This window comes from Trachypithecus francoisi, unplaced genomic scaffold (genome assembly GCF_009764315.1).
Source record: "Trachypithecus francoisi isolate TF-2019V2 unplaced genomic scaffold, Tfra_2.0 Lachesis_group16, whole genome shotgun sequence".
Taxonomy (NCBI): domain Eukaryota; kingdom Metazoa; phylum Chordata; class Mammalia; order Primates; family Cercopithecidae; genus Trachypithecus; species Trachypithecus francoisi.
In genome coordinates, this window is record NW_022681461.1 from 31,526,135 (window position 1) to 31,540,028 (window position 13,894).

The following is a 13,894-nucleotide window of genomic DNA, read 5'->3' on the forward strand; positions in this document are numbered from 1 at the left end:
AGGAAGATGTGATGTGACTCCTTGACTCCCCTCCTCCTGGTGTGCTCAATGTGATTGGATGTTTAGATTATCCTTCTTGCTGGTACCTAAGTATTGAGGACCATCTGTAGGTGAATGGAGAGTTTGCTTGTATTCTGTCTTCGGAGGTAAGCATTTCCGCTGACTCTTAGATGTTTACCTTCACTGGCACAGTATAAATTCTAAAAGCCACTGTTCCAGGAAATGCTAATTTAACCTGGAAAATAACTCTGGAACATCTTTATGATGTTCTACCCCACCCCACCTCTCATTTTTTTTTTTTTCTTTCTTTCTCTCTAGCTCTGTTAAAAACTTTGAGTTCTAGAATCAAAGTAAATTACAGTAACATGAAATAGTTCCCTCTTAACTACACGTGAACTAAAGCTTCGGCAGCAAAACACAGGATCCCAGATTTTCTCTGGTTGAATTTACCACAGGACCCTCACACTGGGCCTCTGCAAGTATTTCTAGCTGCCATAGGTAGATTTGCTTCCACCTGATTGAATAAACTGAGCTGACCAGATTTTTCATCTGTCACTGAACATGACCATTAGTTTGGTCAAATTTTTCTTTTTCAGGAATCAGTGATTTTAAAGTGATAAAGATCCATCTGAATTTTCATTTAAAAGGTACAGAACTCTACTAAATATTGTTAGGCACTTTGCATACCTCATCTCAAGTAATCCTCAGAATATCTTATACATAAGGAAACCAGTCAATGTTAGCTTGCTCATGAGCGCCCCATCAGGATCATTCACACCCATGTCTGTTTAGGTTTCAGTTTGAATCCTGAGTTTGAGCTCTTTCTACCTTGCACCCTTGCATATAGATTGCACAGCCCCCAAAATGAAAATTGTGGAGATGTTTTTATCAGGTTAATTTCAGCATGCATTGAAGAAAAATTTCTGTAAGTATGCATTATCATATTGAATCAAAATTAAGGCACATTGGTGAAAATAGGGGATTAATTTGACATAGGTTGACAGATAGCAGCCTTAATGTTGCTAATTGAGGACCCTACCTAGAAGCAAAAATAGAACTCAGGATTGTGGAATTAACAAAAAAATCACTACAGGTTGCCAAGACTCTCATTTCCAAACTGTTGATTAGAAACATGGGTTGATGCTTGTGTTTTTTACCCATGGAGCTACAATTAAGGAATGGTTGCTATTAAGGAATCGTCAACCACATTTAGCTTGCAGACCCTCTTCTCAGATCAGGCTCTTAGCTTCCAGTATTATCAGACCTAAGTCAGTGTGATGAAGTTTCAGACCACTTAATTGAGATTTTAGAAATATTGAGTAATCCATCCAATAATTACAGCCCTTCTTTGTCACAGTATTTCCCCCCACACGTCAGCTTAGAGACTCACAAGCTCACATTGCATTACACTTCTCCACCTAGAAATATAAGCTTTCGTGACCTTCCAATTAGATGGGTGATCTGAAACACACAAACATCACTGCCACCACCACCAAACAAAACTAATTGCAGCAAATTCCCAAGGATTCTGTAATGTCTTACGTTGTTCGTATGTTGTCTATGTGCCCTGCTTCCTCATCTACTCTTTTCATATTCTGCTGCCCCCTGCAATTAGTATTTTTGTGGTTTTGTCAGCATCTTCTTGGACAAGGGTCAGCAATCTACTCCTCACGGGCTCAGTCTGACCTGCCACTTATTTTTGCACCCCTGCAGGTGAAGAATGGTCTTCACTTTTTAAAGTATAAATTAGAAAATGGTGGGAAAAAAGAATATCAGCCTTCTGGTGAGAACAGTTGTTCAGTTTTTGCTTCTGAGCCAGACAGCCTAAAATGTTTACTAGTGCGCCCATTTTAGAGACTGTTTGTTGGCCTCTGTTCCAGGAGATAGTGAAAAGCCTGATGACACAGAGCTTGTCATCTTGACTGCTGTTAGCAGTTCTGGTGAAGATATGTTGAGAGGGACGGTTGAACTAAAAGCTTAAAAAGGAACTTCAGGGTGTTTTAGAGTTTTTTGTCCCCTTTGGATTTGAATGATTCACCTCACAGTCTCCTCTTTAGAAAATAATCTAATATAGATGGGTCCCAGCTGTTCTCATGGCTTAGCACTATGATATTGATATTAACTTATTCAGATATCTGCCAAGGAAAAACTTTTGCCTAATTGGCTACTTAATTTTAAAGGTCCCTGCAGCAAAAACAAATCTCCAGGGCAACCTTTTGCCTGCTGCCTTCTTGTGCTACAATAGGTGACCAGGAGACTTGTCTGGTCAAGAAGACGGGTTTACAGCTGTTGAGCATCAGCTCTGTACAAACTATGGTGCCAGGGCTGTGGGATACAGAAAACAGACCTTTGCCCTAAAAATCTATACAGTCTAATGGGAGACATGTGTAAACAACTAATTAGCATCAGTCCAGATAACATCACCTGGACCACAATGAATAAAAGCCATAGGCCAAGAAGTTTTTATTATGTAGCTGTAAAATTAGGTAACTCTGCTTCATGGGCTCATGAAGGTTTTTATTTAAAGATTTCATTAAAGCTTTTTTCTTATTATTAATATATGAGTAACATTTAAAGCAGAAAAAAACAAAATGTAAGCAAAGTGAAGAAAATGAACTAACACCTATAATCTTATCACCTGGAGATTTATGTTGTTGGCATGTTGGTGTTTGTCCTCCTACCTGTTTCTTGATATAGATAAATGTGCACATGTAAGATCAGAATGCACATGGTTCTTTTTAACTTGTTTTCACTTATTATAGCTTTGTGTCATTAAATCTCCTACAGTGTAATTTTTATGATACTTTGTTGATACGTACATATAGTAGGATACTATAATTTATTTAACCAATTCATTATTGTTGAATGTTTAATTCTTTTTTAAAAATAAAAATTAGAGATAAATTATTCTGAGAAGGTACATCCTTATTTCTAAATCTTTGTGCATAGCTATGATTATTTGTTTAGGATACATTTCCAGAAGTGGTATTTCTGAGTCAGAGACGTAGACTGTTTTTTTTTTTTTTGTTGTTGTTTTTTTTTTTTTTTTTGAGCCGGAGTCTCGCTCTGTCACCCAGGCTGGAGTGCAGTGGCCAGATCTCAGCTCACTGCAAGCTCCGCCTCCCAGGTTCACGCCATTCTCCTGCCTCAGCCTCCCGAGTAGCTGGGACTACAGGCGCCGCCACCTCGCCCGGCTAGTTTTTTTTTGTATTTTTAGTAGAGCCGGGGTTTCACCGTGTTAGCCAGGATGGTCTCGATCTCCTGACCTCGTGATCCGCCCGTCTCGGCCTCCCAAAGTGCTGGGATTACAGGCTTGAGCCACCGCGCCCGGCCATGTTTTAACGCTTCTAATAGGTAGTGACAAATTTCTGTCCCCAAAAGTTCACCAGTTGACCACCCAACTAGCAATCCTTTTCATTTCCCAAATTGAAGACTGAGTCTTTGATAAGGTTAGGTTCTAGGAAATTGACTACCTGAGCAATCACTGTGTGTGTATGTGTGTGTGTGTAGTAAGATGTATGTATGTATAATACCTGAATGTACAACAACTCTGTGATATTTTTAAAATAATCTTCAACACATCACACCAAAGAAAAGGCGTTTCTGGCAACTTAAGGTTAGTTGTAGGTGATATGTAAGTCATAATTCTGACATTGGATATTGGTGTCTTGTTTTATGTTTTAGATAGGGACTAAATCTGATGGGGAACCTAGAGATACATAAAAACAATATGATAACCTGGATTTCAAAACCCGAGATTTATTTCAGTTGGCTTGGTTAATTTAAACCCAGGTTTCTTCAACTAGGAATGACATTGAATTTTTCCAAACGTAGCTTGCGTATTTTTAAAATGTAAGCAAAATCTTGCTTTAGTGAAGGTGAAATACATAACCCTTCCATATTTCCCTCTGGGGTGGGGTCTGGTTTGGGATTCCTATGCCAGGCATCTCAGTCCTCATAGCATATTGTTCCCCCCAAACAGGATCTGCAGGCCCAAGACCGAGCTCACCGCATCGGGCAGCAGAACGAGGTCCGGGTGCTGAGGCTCTGTACCGTGAATAGTGTGGAGGAAAAGATCCTCGCGGCTGCAAAATACAAGCTGAACGTGGATCAGAAAGTGATCCAGGCAGGCATGTTTGACCAAAAGTCTTCAAGCCACGAGCGGAGGGCATTCTTGCAGGCCATCTTGGAGCATGAAGAGGAAAATGAGGTATTACAGAAAGCCCCAAGTTTATGAAATCAAACAGTGGCCTTTTGTCTCTGAAGGACTAAGAATAATCCCTTTGTTTAAAGAACTTCCTGGGCTGGTGTTAATGAAAATGAATAAATAAACTGCTGTTTTAGATCCCAACCACAGAAAGCCTCTGAAAGTTATCCAAAATGAGTGTCTTAAGAGTTACTGCTGGAGGAACCTCAAGGCTTGGCCTGTGGGTGCTCCCTCCTTTTTTCCAGGGTAGGAAAACCAGCTGCTTTATTGTACCATCAATGCTGCCTTCTGTAGGGCAGATGCAGAACTGCAGAGAGGATACTTTAGGGACAAAATCAGCCGGACGAGACAAGACATAAATGGAACAGGGCTTCTTTCTCCCATCCTCCAGAGCCCTCTGTCTCTTTTGCCTTTTGATCAGGGATTGCAGAGCCTGACGTGTTTGTAGGACAAACCTTCACAGCCATCTGCCCATTTAGCTATACTTGCTCTTGGAAAGCATGACCTTAACCTATACTTCAAATTTTTCTTTAAGAGCTGTCTGAAGGTTGGGAAAAATACTGATTAAACAGTCTTTATTTGTCAGGGTTGTATGAAGAATGCATTGATGAGGTTTTTATTAGGGGAATGTTGGGTTATCATTTGTATTATTTTTAGATTGCCAGCGTTAGTAATTTTATAATATTCATTCCAAAATGGATTTCAAATAGATTTTTAAACATATGTATATAGTGTAGCAAACTACAGAATATCAGCAGCAGTCCTTACCATAAAACTGACTGGGGATGAACATATTTTTTGTGTGTGCCCATACTTATAAATTGAAGAGTAAGTTTACCTTACATATTCATGTGGAATACTGTTTTCATTGCATATATTAGATATAATTTGATTTTTGCCTTAAATAGGATATGTGTTTTTTCAGTCTTCTGTAAATTATGAACCGGAGTCTTTTAAAAGTCTTATAAACAAACACTCCTCAACTTACAATGGTGTTATATCCTGACAAACCCATCATAACTTGAAAATATCAGGACATGGCCCCATCTTAAGTCTAGTGGAGTACTGAATGTGCATCCCTTCTGCACCATCATAAAGTCGAAAAATCCTAAGTCCAACCATTGTTAAGCCAGAGACTGACTGCATATATATATATATATATATATATATATATATATATTCTGAAATGAATCTACATGTGAAGTAGAGCTTGATATTTAAAGGAATCCTGAACTGAATCCATTTGCAAATTGAAGAGCACTTTTGTATTATGCCTCCTAATTTGTCAGTCTTATATTTTTGATTAGCTATCCACTGAGTTTCATGAAAATGATGAAAAATACATATGCACATGCACTCACGATCCACGCACATTTGAAAAATTTTTATCTCAAATAATTTATAATTTCTGATTCTAGAAATTGAATATTTGATACAGATATGGAGTCAGATTGTCAGGTGATTTTTTGTTGTTGTTGTTTATACACTTGGACATTTCCAAAAGAACAATATGGCAAATGATCTATACTGTGACAAAGCAGATGTGAGCAGAGCTGACACTCAGCCTGTCGTCTCCACTACATTTTTGCTTATTTGTTTTGTGTAGGCCTTGTGAAAATAGTACCTGATCTGGTTGAGAATCAAGGAAGCCTAGAGTTTTCCAGCCTTCCTAAGCTGCAGGGAGATGCCGATCTCTCCTGGGCCCGAGGGCTGCCAGGTGGGGCCTGAAGTGCACTCCCCTCCCAGTTGTCCTGCCAGCAAGGCTAGCTGTGAGCAGCCTTGCTGAGGCTCCATGTCCCTTCTTGGCTACCAGTGTGTCAGACAAATGTTACCATTTTCAGGGGGGCCTGTGTCCTCATGTAAAGATGTTTGAAAACACTGAGAGACTGCCGTCAAAGGCTCTGGTCCTGAAAGATCAGGACAACGTAGGCTGGCATCACCGTGGTTGACGTGACCATGAAGTGCTGGGGCACAAAGAACCCAGGAAGATGCATTGTGCACTTCCAGCCATTTGGTTTTCCATGAAGGTCATAAACAGGCAGGTTTCTTGCCACTTTACAAGAGAATCTTTTCATCTTGGGCTTGCGGTCGTCTAAGCCCCTCATTGTACAGGTGATGAGAGGATAATGTGTGGTTCTAGGAAGAAAGTAGGCAAAGCGGGACATCTGTTCACCAGAGGAGACATTACCAGATATTTTGTACTGTGAAGTCTGAACCCACTCCCAGCTAGTCTGTGTCTTTGTCAGATGAAATGTGATATTTAGACAAATTGACTGTAATCAATCTGGAGGTGAACTAGAATAGGTTTTTCAGAAGTAATTATTATCTTGAATTGTAGATTTTTTACTTTATTGGATTGCATTCATTTCTAACACTTATTAAGTTCCTGCAGTGCGAAAGGCGTTATCTTGGGAGCCGACATAGTCATCTCATTTGAGCCGCTAGTACACTCATACTCTTTCTCTAAAACAAGTTGCCTCTTTTTGAACACATAGTTTGTGAAATTGGATGTTTGAAGTTCCGTATTTTCCCCTTTCTTCCCTCAGCTGATACACTGAAATTCCCCGTTTGATTTTTAACAAGCCTACTCAGCATATTATAAAAATAATTTGGGAAGATAAGTCCTGTAGCATATGCCCAACTTTTAGAATCATTTTTTGAAAGTGTAGAAGTCATCCCATAACATTGCTGAAAATCCTGAGAACTGTTGGTTTCTGAGGAATTAGCAGCGAGATAATGTACCTTTGTTTGACATAATATAAAATGAAAATTTTAGCCCATATGTAATTGCTTTCTCTGCTTCATTTAAATTATTTTAATTAAGTATAATTTTGAGGGTTTTTTTTTTGCTACTGATACCTTTTTAGTTATCCCATCCATAGCTCCAATCATCAACAATAATAATGCCCCAAGAAATATATTAAACACACTTCAAAGGCTATATATTTGGCATATATATGTGGTTTTTATCGTCTTAGTGCCTAGTAACAAGATTTCCCATACTTGTATTTTTCGTAAGGATTTGAAAATAAGCATTTATATTGGGCATAAGGTAAATGGAGTTAAAAGAATTAATGTCAGATACTTTTTCATATGGATTTCCTTATTAAAATCTTACATCCCCCTGTGAAGTAGATGTCATACCCATATGACCAATGAGGTCACTGAAGCGGGGAGACATGAAGTAACTTGTTTTAAAAGTAACAGAATCAAGATACACACCCAGGAGAACTCGTATTTCTTATAGTGCACCACGTTTCCACCCTGAACAGATTTTGCTCTGGGAAGATGGTTTTAATAGCTCGTAAAATAAAAATGGCAAGTACTAAATCCAGCAACCCCTTCCCTTTTCTTTCTGGCTTGAGAAATGGGACTCCTCTGGTCTGGAGGACAGATCACTTACTTGTTTGTACCTTGCCGCAGCTGTCCAGGCTCTCTCCTAAAACCTGTTAAATCACTCTGTTTTTAACCCCAGGAAGAAGATGAAGTACCGGACGATGAGACTCTGAACCAAATGATTGCTCGACGAGAAGAAGAATTTGACCTTTTTATGGTAATGTTACAGAAAATCATGAAAACAAATGCTTTATTCCTCTGCCCTTTTTTCTGTTAAGTAGAATGTCTGGAGCCTGCGTGCCTGGCAGAACTTCATTCGTAAAGCCTATGCCTTTCCTTCAGTTCAGAGGCTGCAAACTGGCTGGAGTTAGCCTGCAGACATATTTTGTTTGGCCCATGCAGCGTTTTTTAAAATTTCCCATTCATTGCCAACATAAAAAAGAATCCTGATTTCTGGCTTCTCTTGAAAAATGAGATCGGGCAGTACCAGGCCCACATCTTTGTGTGGAAACAGTTGGCCAGGGCTGTGTAGCAGCTGCACTCTCTGGACAGGCCTTGTGGTCTACAGCTTACCACAAACCCCCTCCTGCTCCCAGTTCATTTCTAATCCCAGGCCAATGTCATTCAGGAAGCCTACCTGGCTCCTATAGGCATTGGAACTTACCATGTCCTTACAGGATCAAAGCAAACATGCTCCTTAGGGAGATAGGTGGACAACAGCAGCTAAAACAGCACAGGTGTGCCTCTTCAAATTGTTGACGAGAGGCTGCTTAAATGAATGGGAACCTTCAAGGTGTGCATAAAGGTGTAGCCTTCATTTAAGGATCAAAACCAGCTGGATTTCCCTCCAGTATCTTCAATCATTTTTATCTTCATCAAAGACTGATTACAGAGGGAGTAAATAGAAACCATAACTTTGGTGGATGAATGCTGCAGAACCCTAAAGTTAGAGGCCCCAAACCTGAGTGCCATCAGATCTTACATGAGTAATTTGCATGTGTGAAGCAAGTGGGCAGAGGTAGGTGTACTGGAGATGCTTTGTCTATGGGAGCACAGAGCTGCAAGGTAGAAATGTGAGACCTGTGTCGCCAGAAATGACAAATTTTCAAGGGGAGCTGGAAGTATAGTCTTTTATATGTGATCTCTAGATTTTAAAACATTGCAACTAAATTCAACTTTTTAAGTCATTATATAACACTGCATGCCAAACAAAACACAACTGTGGGCCAAATATGATCCACAGGGTTTGCAATCTCCACGTTTTTAGCCGAGACAGAATGGAACTCTAGCAGTTTGGAGAGGCTTATGTTATTTTGGGGTTTTGTGTGTGTGGCTTTTTTTCTGGGAACATTGTATATAATGATCCACAATAAAAAAATACTTAATTCTTTCTCAGAAAAAGGCAGGTAGCTGTGGGAATAATTCCTAAACTGGAATATGCACTTCCCTTTCTCCCTCCATCCCCAAAATGAACCACCCTTCCCAAGTAAAGCTATTTCAGAGAGGAATGGCAGTAAGAAAGACTTAACAGCATGGTCAATGTAGGGCATTCATAAAATCTAAATTTCTTAACTCACACTGGTCACCATAATCAAAGATGACAATATTCTCTATTTAGGGAGTTTAAGGATACACATCAGAAATAGACATCCTCTCTCTCCTTGAAGAACTAATTAAAAGGCAGGTTACTGGGGAACAACCAAGCAAGAGGCCCTCAGGTGATCACTCTTAGGCAATAATTCAGCACTGCTAAAGCCTCAGATACTCTCAAGACACTGGAGAGGACAAGCTGCTTGCCATTATACAAATTAGATTTGGCCCAGAAATGGAGAATTCCATCAGCACCCCTGAAGTAAGGGGGTAAGTGTACTTTTCTGCCTTACTTTGGGCTCTTTGTAGAAATTGAAAACCTCAGAAACAATCTGAATGTCTCGGAAGGCACAGCCTTCTTTTAACTTGGGACTGTTTTACCACTCAAAGAACAGGCTTGTAACACAGGTGAGGCTGGCTAGGGAACACTTTTTGTAGGCACTTTGATTTTGTGAATTTTCTGCTTGTTTCTTAAAGGCTGGCTTCTATTTTGAGGATTAGATAGATTTTAGGTTTGGTTTAGTTTCTTCTAATCCACTGGCCGCCTTTGGCCAGTTCACTATTCCTTAGCATCTCTACCTGGGGGCAGGAAATAAAATTTGAATCTATATCAGCTACAGTTTAAAAAGTTTGGCGAGAAACAAGAATGGAATGTGAGGTAGGATAAATCTATGGATTTTAAATATTTAAACTCTTTATTAGAAAAGAATGAGTTCTCTGTAAAATTAATGCAAACTTATTTGATTTTATATCATAGACGCTGTGGTTTACACATGATAAGCTGTTTCTTTAAAATAAAACCTTTTTTAAAAAGCATGTCTTGCTTTCTCCTTCTCAAAATGTAACTTCAGAAAAAGTTATCTTTTATACCAATTACTTAGGAATTTTACCAAAAAGATCTTTGGCAGCTCAAGATATGCACCTGAAACATTTTGCTAACATACAAACATTAAGCTTGTAGATGCTATGTTCTCTACAAAGGGAAAAAGTGCTTTTAAAACTAATTGTACTTGTAAGTATAAGGTTAATAATCAGATCTCAAGACCAATTATTCACAAAGTAACTAAATAGTAAGTTTGACTTTTGCCTTAATGTTGACTTAAGATTCTTTATTGGTATTTTGTGGGTAGAAATCTCTAGGGAGAGATGCAGTTATTAAGACTTTAAGCTTGGCCGGGCGCGTGGCTCAAGCCTGTAATCCCAGCACTTTGGGAGGCCGAGACGGGCGGATCACGAGGTCAGGAGATCGAGACCATCCTGGCGAACACGGTGAAACCCCGTCTCTACTAAAAAATACAAAAAAACTAGCCGGGCGAGGTGGCGGGCGCCTGTAGTCCCAGCTACTCGGGAGGCTGAGGCAGGAGAATGGCATAAACCCGGGAGGCGGAGCTTGCAGTGAGCTGAGATTCGGCCACTGCACTCCAGCCTGGGCGACAGAGTGAGACTCCGCCTCAAAACAAAAAAAGACTTTAAGCTTATCTTATTTAATCGAATCTGCCTTTCCTAAAAGAAAAAAGAAACAAGTGCATAATTTTCTTTTCTGTCAGAAAAGATTTATTTTCTCAATTGTGGACAAATATATTAGCAATAATAATGCCTATAGAAATATATTGATTAAACATACCTCAAAGGCTATTTTTTGGCATAGATAATAGTAGCAGTAAAACCAAAGACTGAAATGACAATATTTTGTCATCTCAGTATAGGACATTAACAAAAAAGTTTTTTTCTTACTAGCTATCTAATAACTATTAGGAGGTTGCCTTATGAAACCCCTCTTTAGATACTGCTGTAAACAAGGCAACCTCTGTGTGCCAATTATGAAGGTTTGGTGGATCCCATTTCTGATACCAAAGCATTAGAAGACAGGATTAAGCATCATGAGCTAATTATAGCACATGACAGAGCAGGGTGCCCACATTTATCAACCAATGGGACTTCACCCGTCTCCCAAGCCTACCAGATTCTGGAAATGTAATGACTTCCAAAAATGTGGAAGAAGCATAGTTTAAAGGGCTTTGACCACTAATTTTAAAACAGGTTCTAAGGCTGGGCGCTGTGGCTCAAGCCTGTAATCCCAGCACTTTGGGAGGCTGAGACAGGAGGATCACGAGATCAGGAGATCGAGACCATCCAGGCTAACACGGTGAAACCCCATCTCTATGAAAAAATTACCAAAAAAAAAAAAAAAACTAGCCAGGCGAGGTGGCAAGTGCCTGTAGTCCTAGCTACTCGGGAGGCTGAGGCAGGAGAATGGCGTAAACCCAGGAGGCGGAGTTTGCAGTGAGCCGAGATCGTGCCACTGCACTCCAGCCTGGGCGACAGAGCGAGACTCCATCTCAAAAAAATAAATGAATAAAAAAAAATAAAATAGCTTCTAGAGGTCATATTTGGGTATGCATAGATATTTATTTACATTTTATCAGTTTTAGCTTTTAAGGAAACGTTATATTGAATCCCGATTTCAGTACGGTAGAACCAAAGGAAGAGGGAAAAGGTAAATAACAATGATTGATGGTCCATTTCATTGTGGCAATGACACATCTAGCTAGTGTTTATACAGAACTAATGTTGATGGAAATGCAGTGGCAGATTATTTTTTTAAAATCCATCGTATTGTTTAGTTATAGATTAAAGCCAAGTGTGTGGCCCTAAGTTTATTTACAAGTCAACTGGATTATTAAAAAGAGAGAAGGTGGGGAAGTAGGCATTTTGAAGGCTCTGAAAGGAAGCCATTTCGCTTACAACTAGACCAGTTGGAAGGCGATTACCTCTGAGTTCTGTCTCTCTATGGTATAATACTTTCGTAAGAGCCCAAAGTTTAAAATGTCAAGAATTCAAGAGCATTCCTCCCATGAGCAGTGCCCACAAGGTATTGAAAATGTAGTATATTCATGGCCAATGGACTAGTGAAACCATTTATGTCTCTTCCACATGTCCAGCTGTGGTTAGCTATTCTGTACTGCTACCTTGGGTCACCTTTTTTTTTTATTCCTGATTGTTCAATTCAAAACACAACCCCTACTGAATAAAAGGAACCTTTCTTAAAGATCTTTCTTTTCTATACTCAAAGAATAAGTTTCTTCCAGGGAAGCAATGAGGTGTATAGCCAAGAGGTCATATTTTAAAAATGCATTCCCAATTTGAATTTTTCCACTATTACTTGAAAGAGGAAGCTTTGTACACACACACACACTAAGAAAAGGAAATTCTTAAAGAGTACTTTTTAAATGTGTGAGTAAGTTTCAAAAGATGGGTACAGAGGAAGGGAAGGGATTTTCGTTAGTGGAATCTCTCCCTAGATATTTAGGGATGAGCTAGAACAAGTCAACCAGGATGAGAGAGGTTGAAAGGGACCCTGTAGCCATAGGGAATGACTTGGGGAAGTTGGATGTACTGTAAAGTCTGTACCATACAGAAGCCCTGACTTTCGGTGACCCTCTTATTAATGTCTCCAGCGGATGGATATGGACCGGCGGAGGGAAGATGCCCGGAACCCGAAACGCAAGCCCCGCTTAATGGAGGAAGATGAGCTGCCCTCCTGGATCATTAAGGATGACGCCGAAGTAGAAAGGCTCACCTGTGAAGAAGAGGAGGAGAAAATATTTGGGAGGGGGTCTCGCCAGCGCCGTGACGTGGACTACAGTGACGCCCTCACAGAGAAGCAGTGGCTAAGGGTGAGTGTGGCTTTTCTAACCTGTTCTCACTAGGTGGAGTGTTTTTGGTGGCTTAGAGAAACTAGGGGCCTAGAGCTGGAATTTTCTGAGGAGGATGAGTTTGCAATCAAATCGAATTTTCTGAGCAGGATGAGTTCGCAATCAAAGGGAAGGAGCTTTTGAACACAGAAGATAAAGTCATTCTATTGTTGCATGAAAAGATAAAGTCATTCTGCATTTCAAGGCAGTGCTTGGAAAAAATACCAGAATTTTTTTGCTAGAGCAGAACTGGCCATTGGAAGCACAGGATGATGAGAGCTATGAGACCCACTAATGTTTTATGACCAATTGCCTGGTCATGCCTCACTCTCCCACTGAGAATCAAAATGTGGAAGGGCCCCTTAGAGATCTTTTTAATTGTTCCCCCTGACTTCATGGTCTTTAATCGAGGTTTTACTTCTGCAGGGTCTGCACAGATCTTTCAGGGATAGCAGAGTTTTTGCTAACTGTGTTGTTATTTTGTAGACCCATAGTACTTTTAGAGCCGGAAGGTGCCTTTGTACTTGCTTAGTTTGATGAAGAAATTGAGGCCCAGAGAGGTGACATGGCTATGCAGGACCCACAGCTGGTTAGAAAGCACAGAATCGGTGGGTGCTTATGTATCTGCATGCTTGATTTCGGCTTGATCTGATCTGTCCCTCCCAAACACAGACCGGAGCCTGGGACTTGGGTCACCGATGCTTGGAAATGTTATTTGGGAGTTTGGTTATGTGATGTCCCCTTTGGAAAATGGTGATTTCTCATTTTGACTGAGGACTGAAATCTCAGAATGTTCCTTGGGCAGCACAGAAATATCAAAATGCTTAGGAGTCGCATGTGTGAACGCTGAGGCCCGGGTGACTGCTCCATTTGAAGGGTTAGCTCTACTTCCCATTTTTGGGAGTAGACTTAGTACCTAGAAAGGCACAGCAACCTGGGACATGCAGTCCAGACACAGCCAGTAAATGCATGCTGGAAATAGTAAGTGCAGTTGGGTAAACACCAAGCAAAACAAAAGCTTTGGGGAGTTGTTCATTTTATCCAAAGGGAATACAGTTCCCAAGCT

At 40.1% G+C, this 13,894-nt stretch overlaps 1 protein-coding gene across 2 annotated transcripts in view; it reads left to right on the plus strand.

Moving 5' to 3' along the window:
• Nucleotides 1-13,894, plus strand: part of SMARCA2 (SWI/SNF related, matrix associated, actin dependent regulator of chromatin, subfamily a, member 2) — a 184,017-nt gene that overhangs the window by 101,266 nt on the left and 68,857 nt on the right. For both annotated transcript variants that reach the window (XR_004443442.1, XM_033237198.1), the window contains exons 25-27: nt 3,983-4,210; nt 7,683-7,760; nt 12,592-12,810. Coding sequence is in view for 1 of the 2 variants with exons in the window: in XM_033237198.1 (XP_033093089.1) it covers nt 3,983-4,210; nt 7,683-7,760; nt 12,592-12,810 (525 nt within the window). In the remaining variant the exon portion in view is untranslated. The remainder of the gene's footprint in view (nt 1-3,982; nt 4,211-7,682; nt 7,761-12,591; nt 12,811-13,894) is intronic.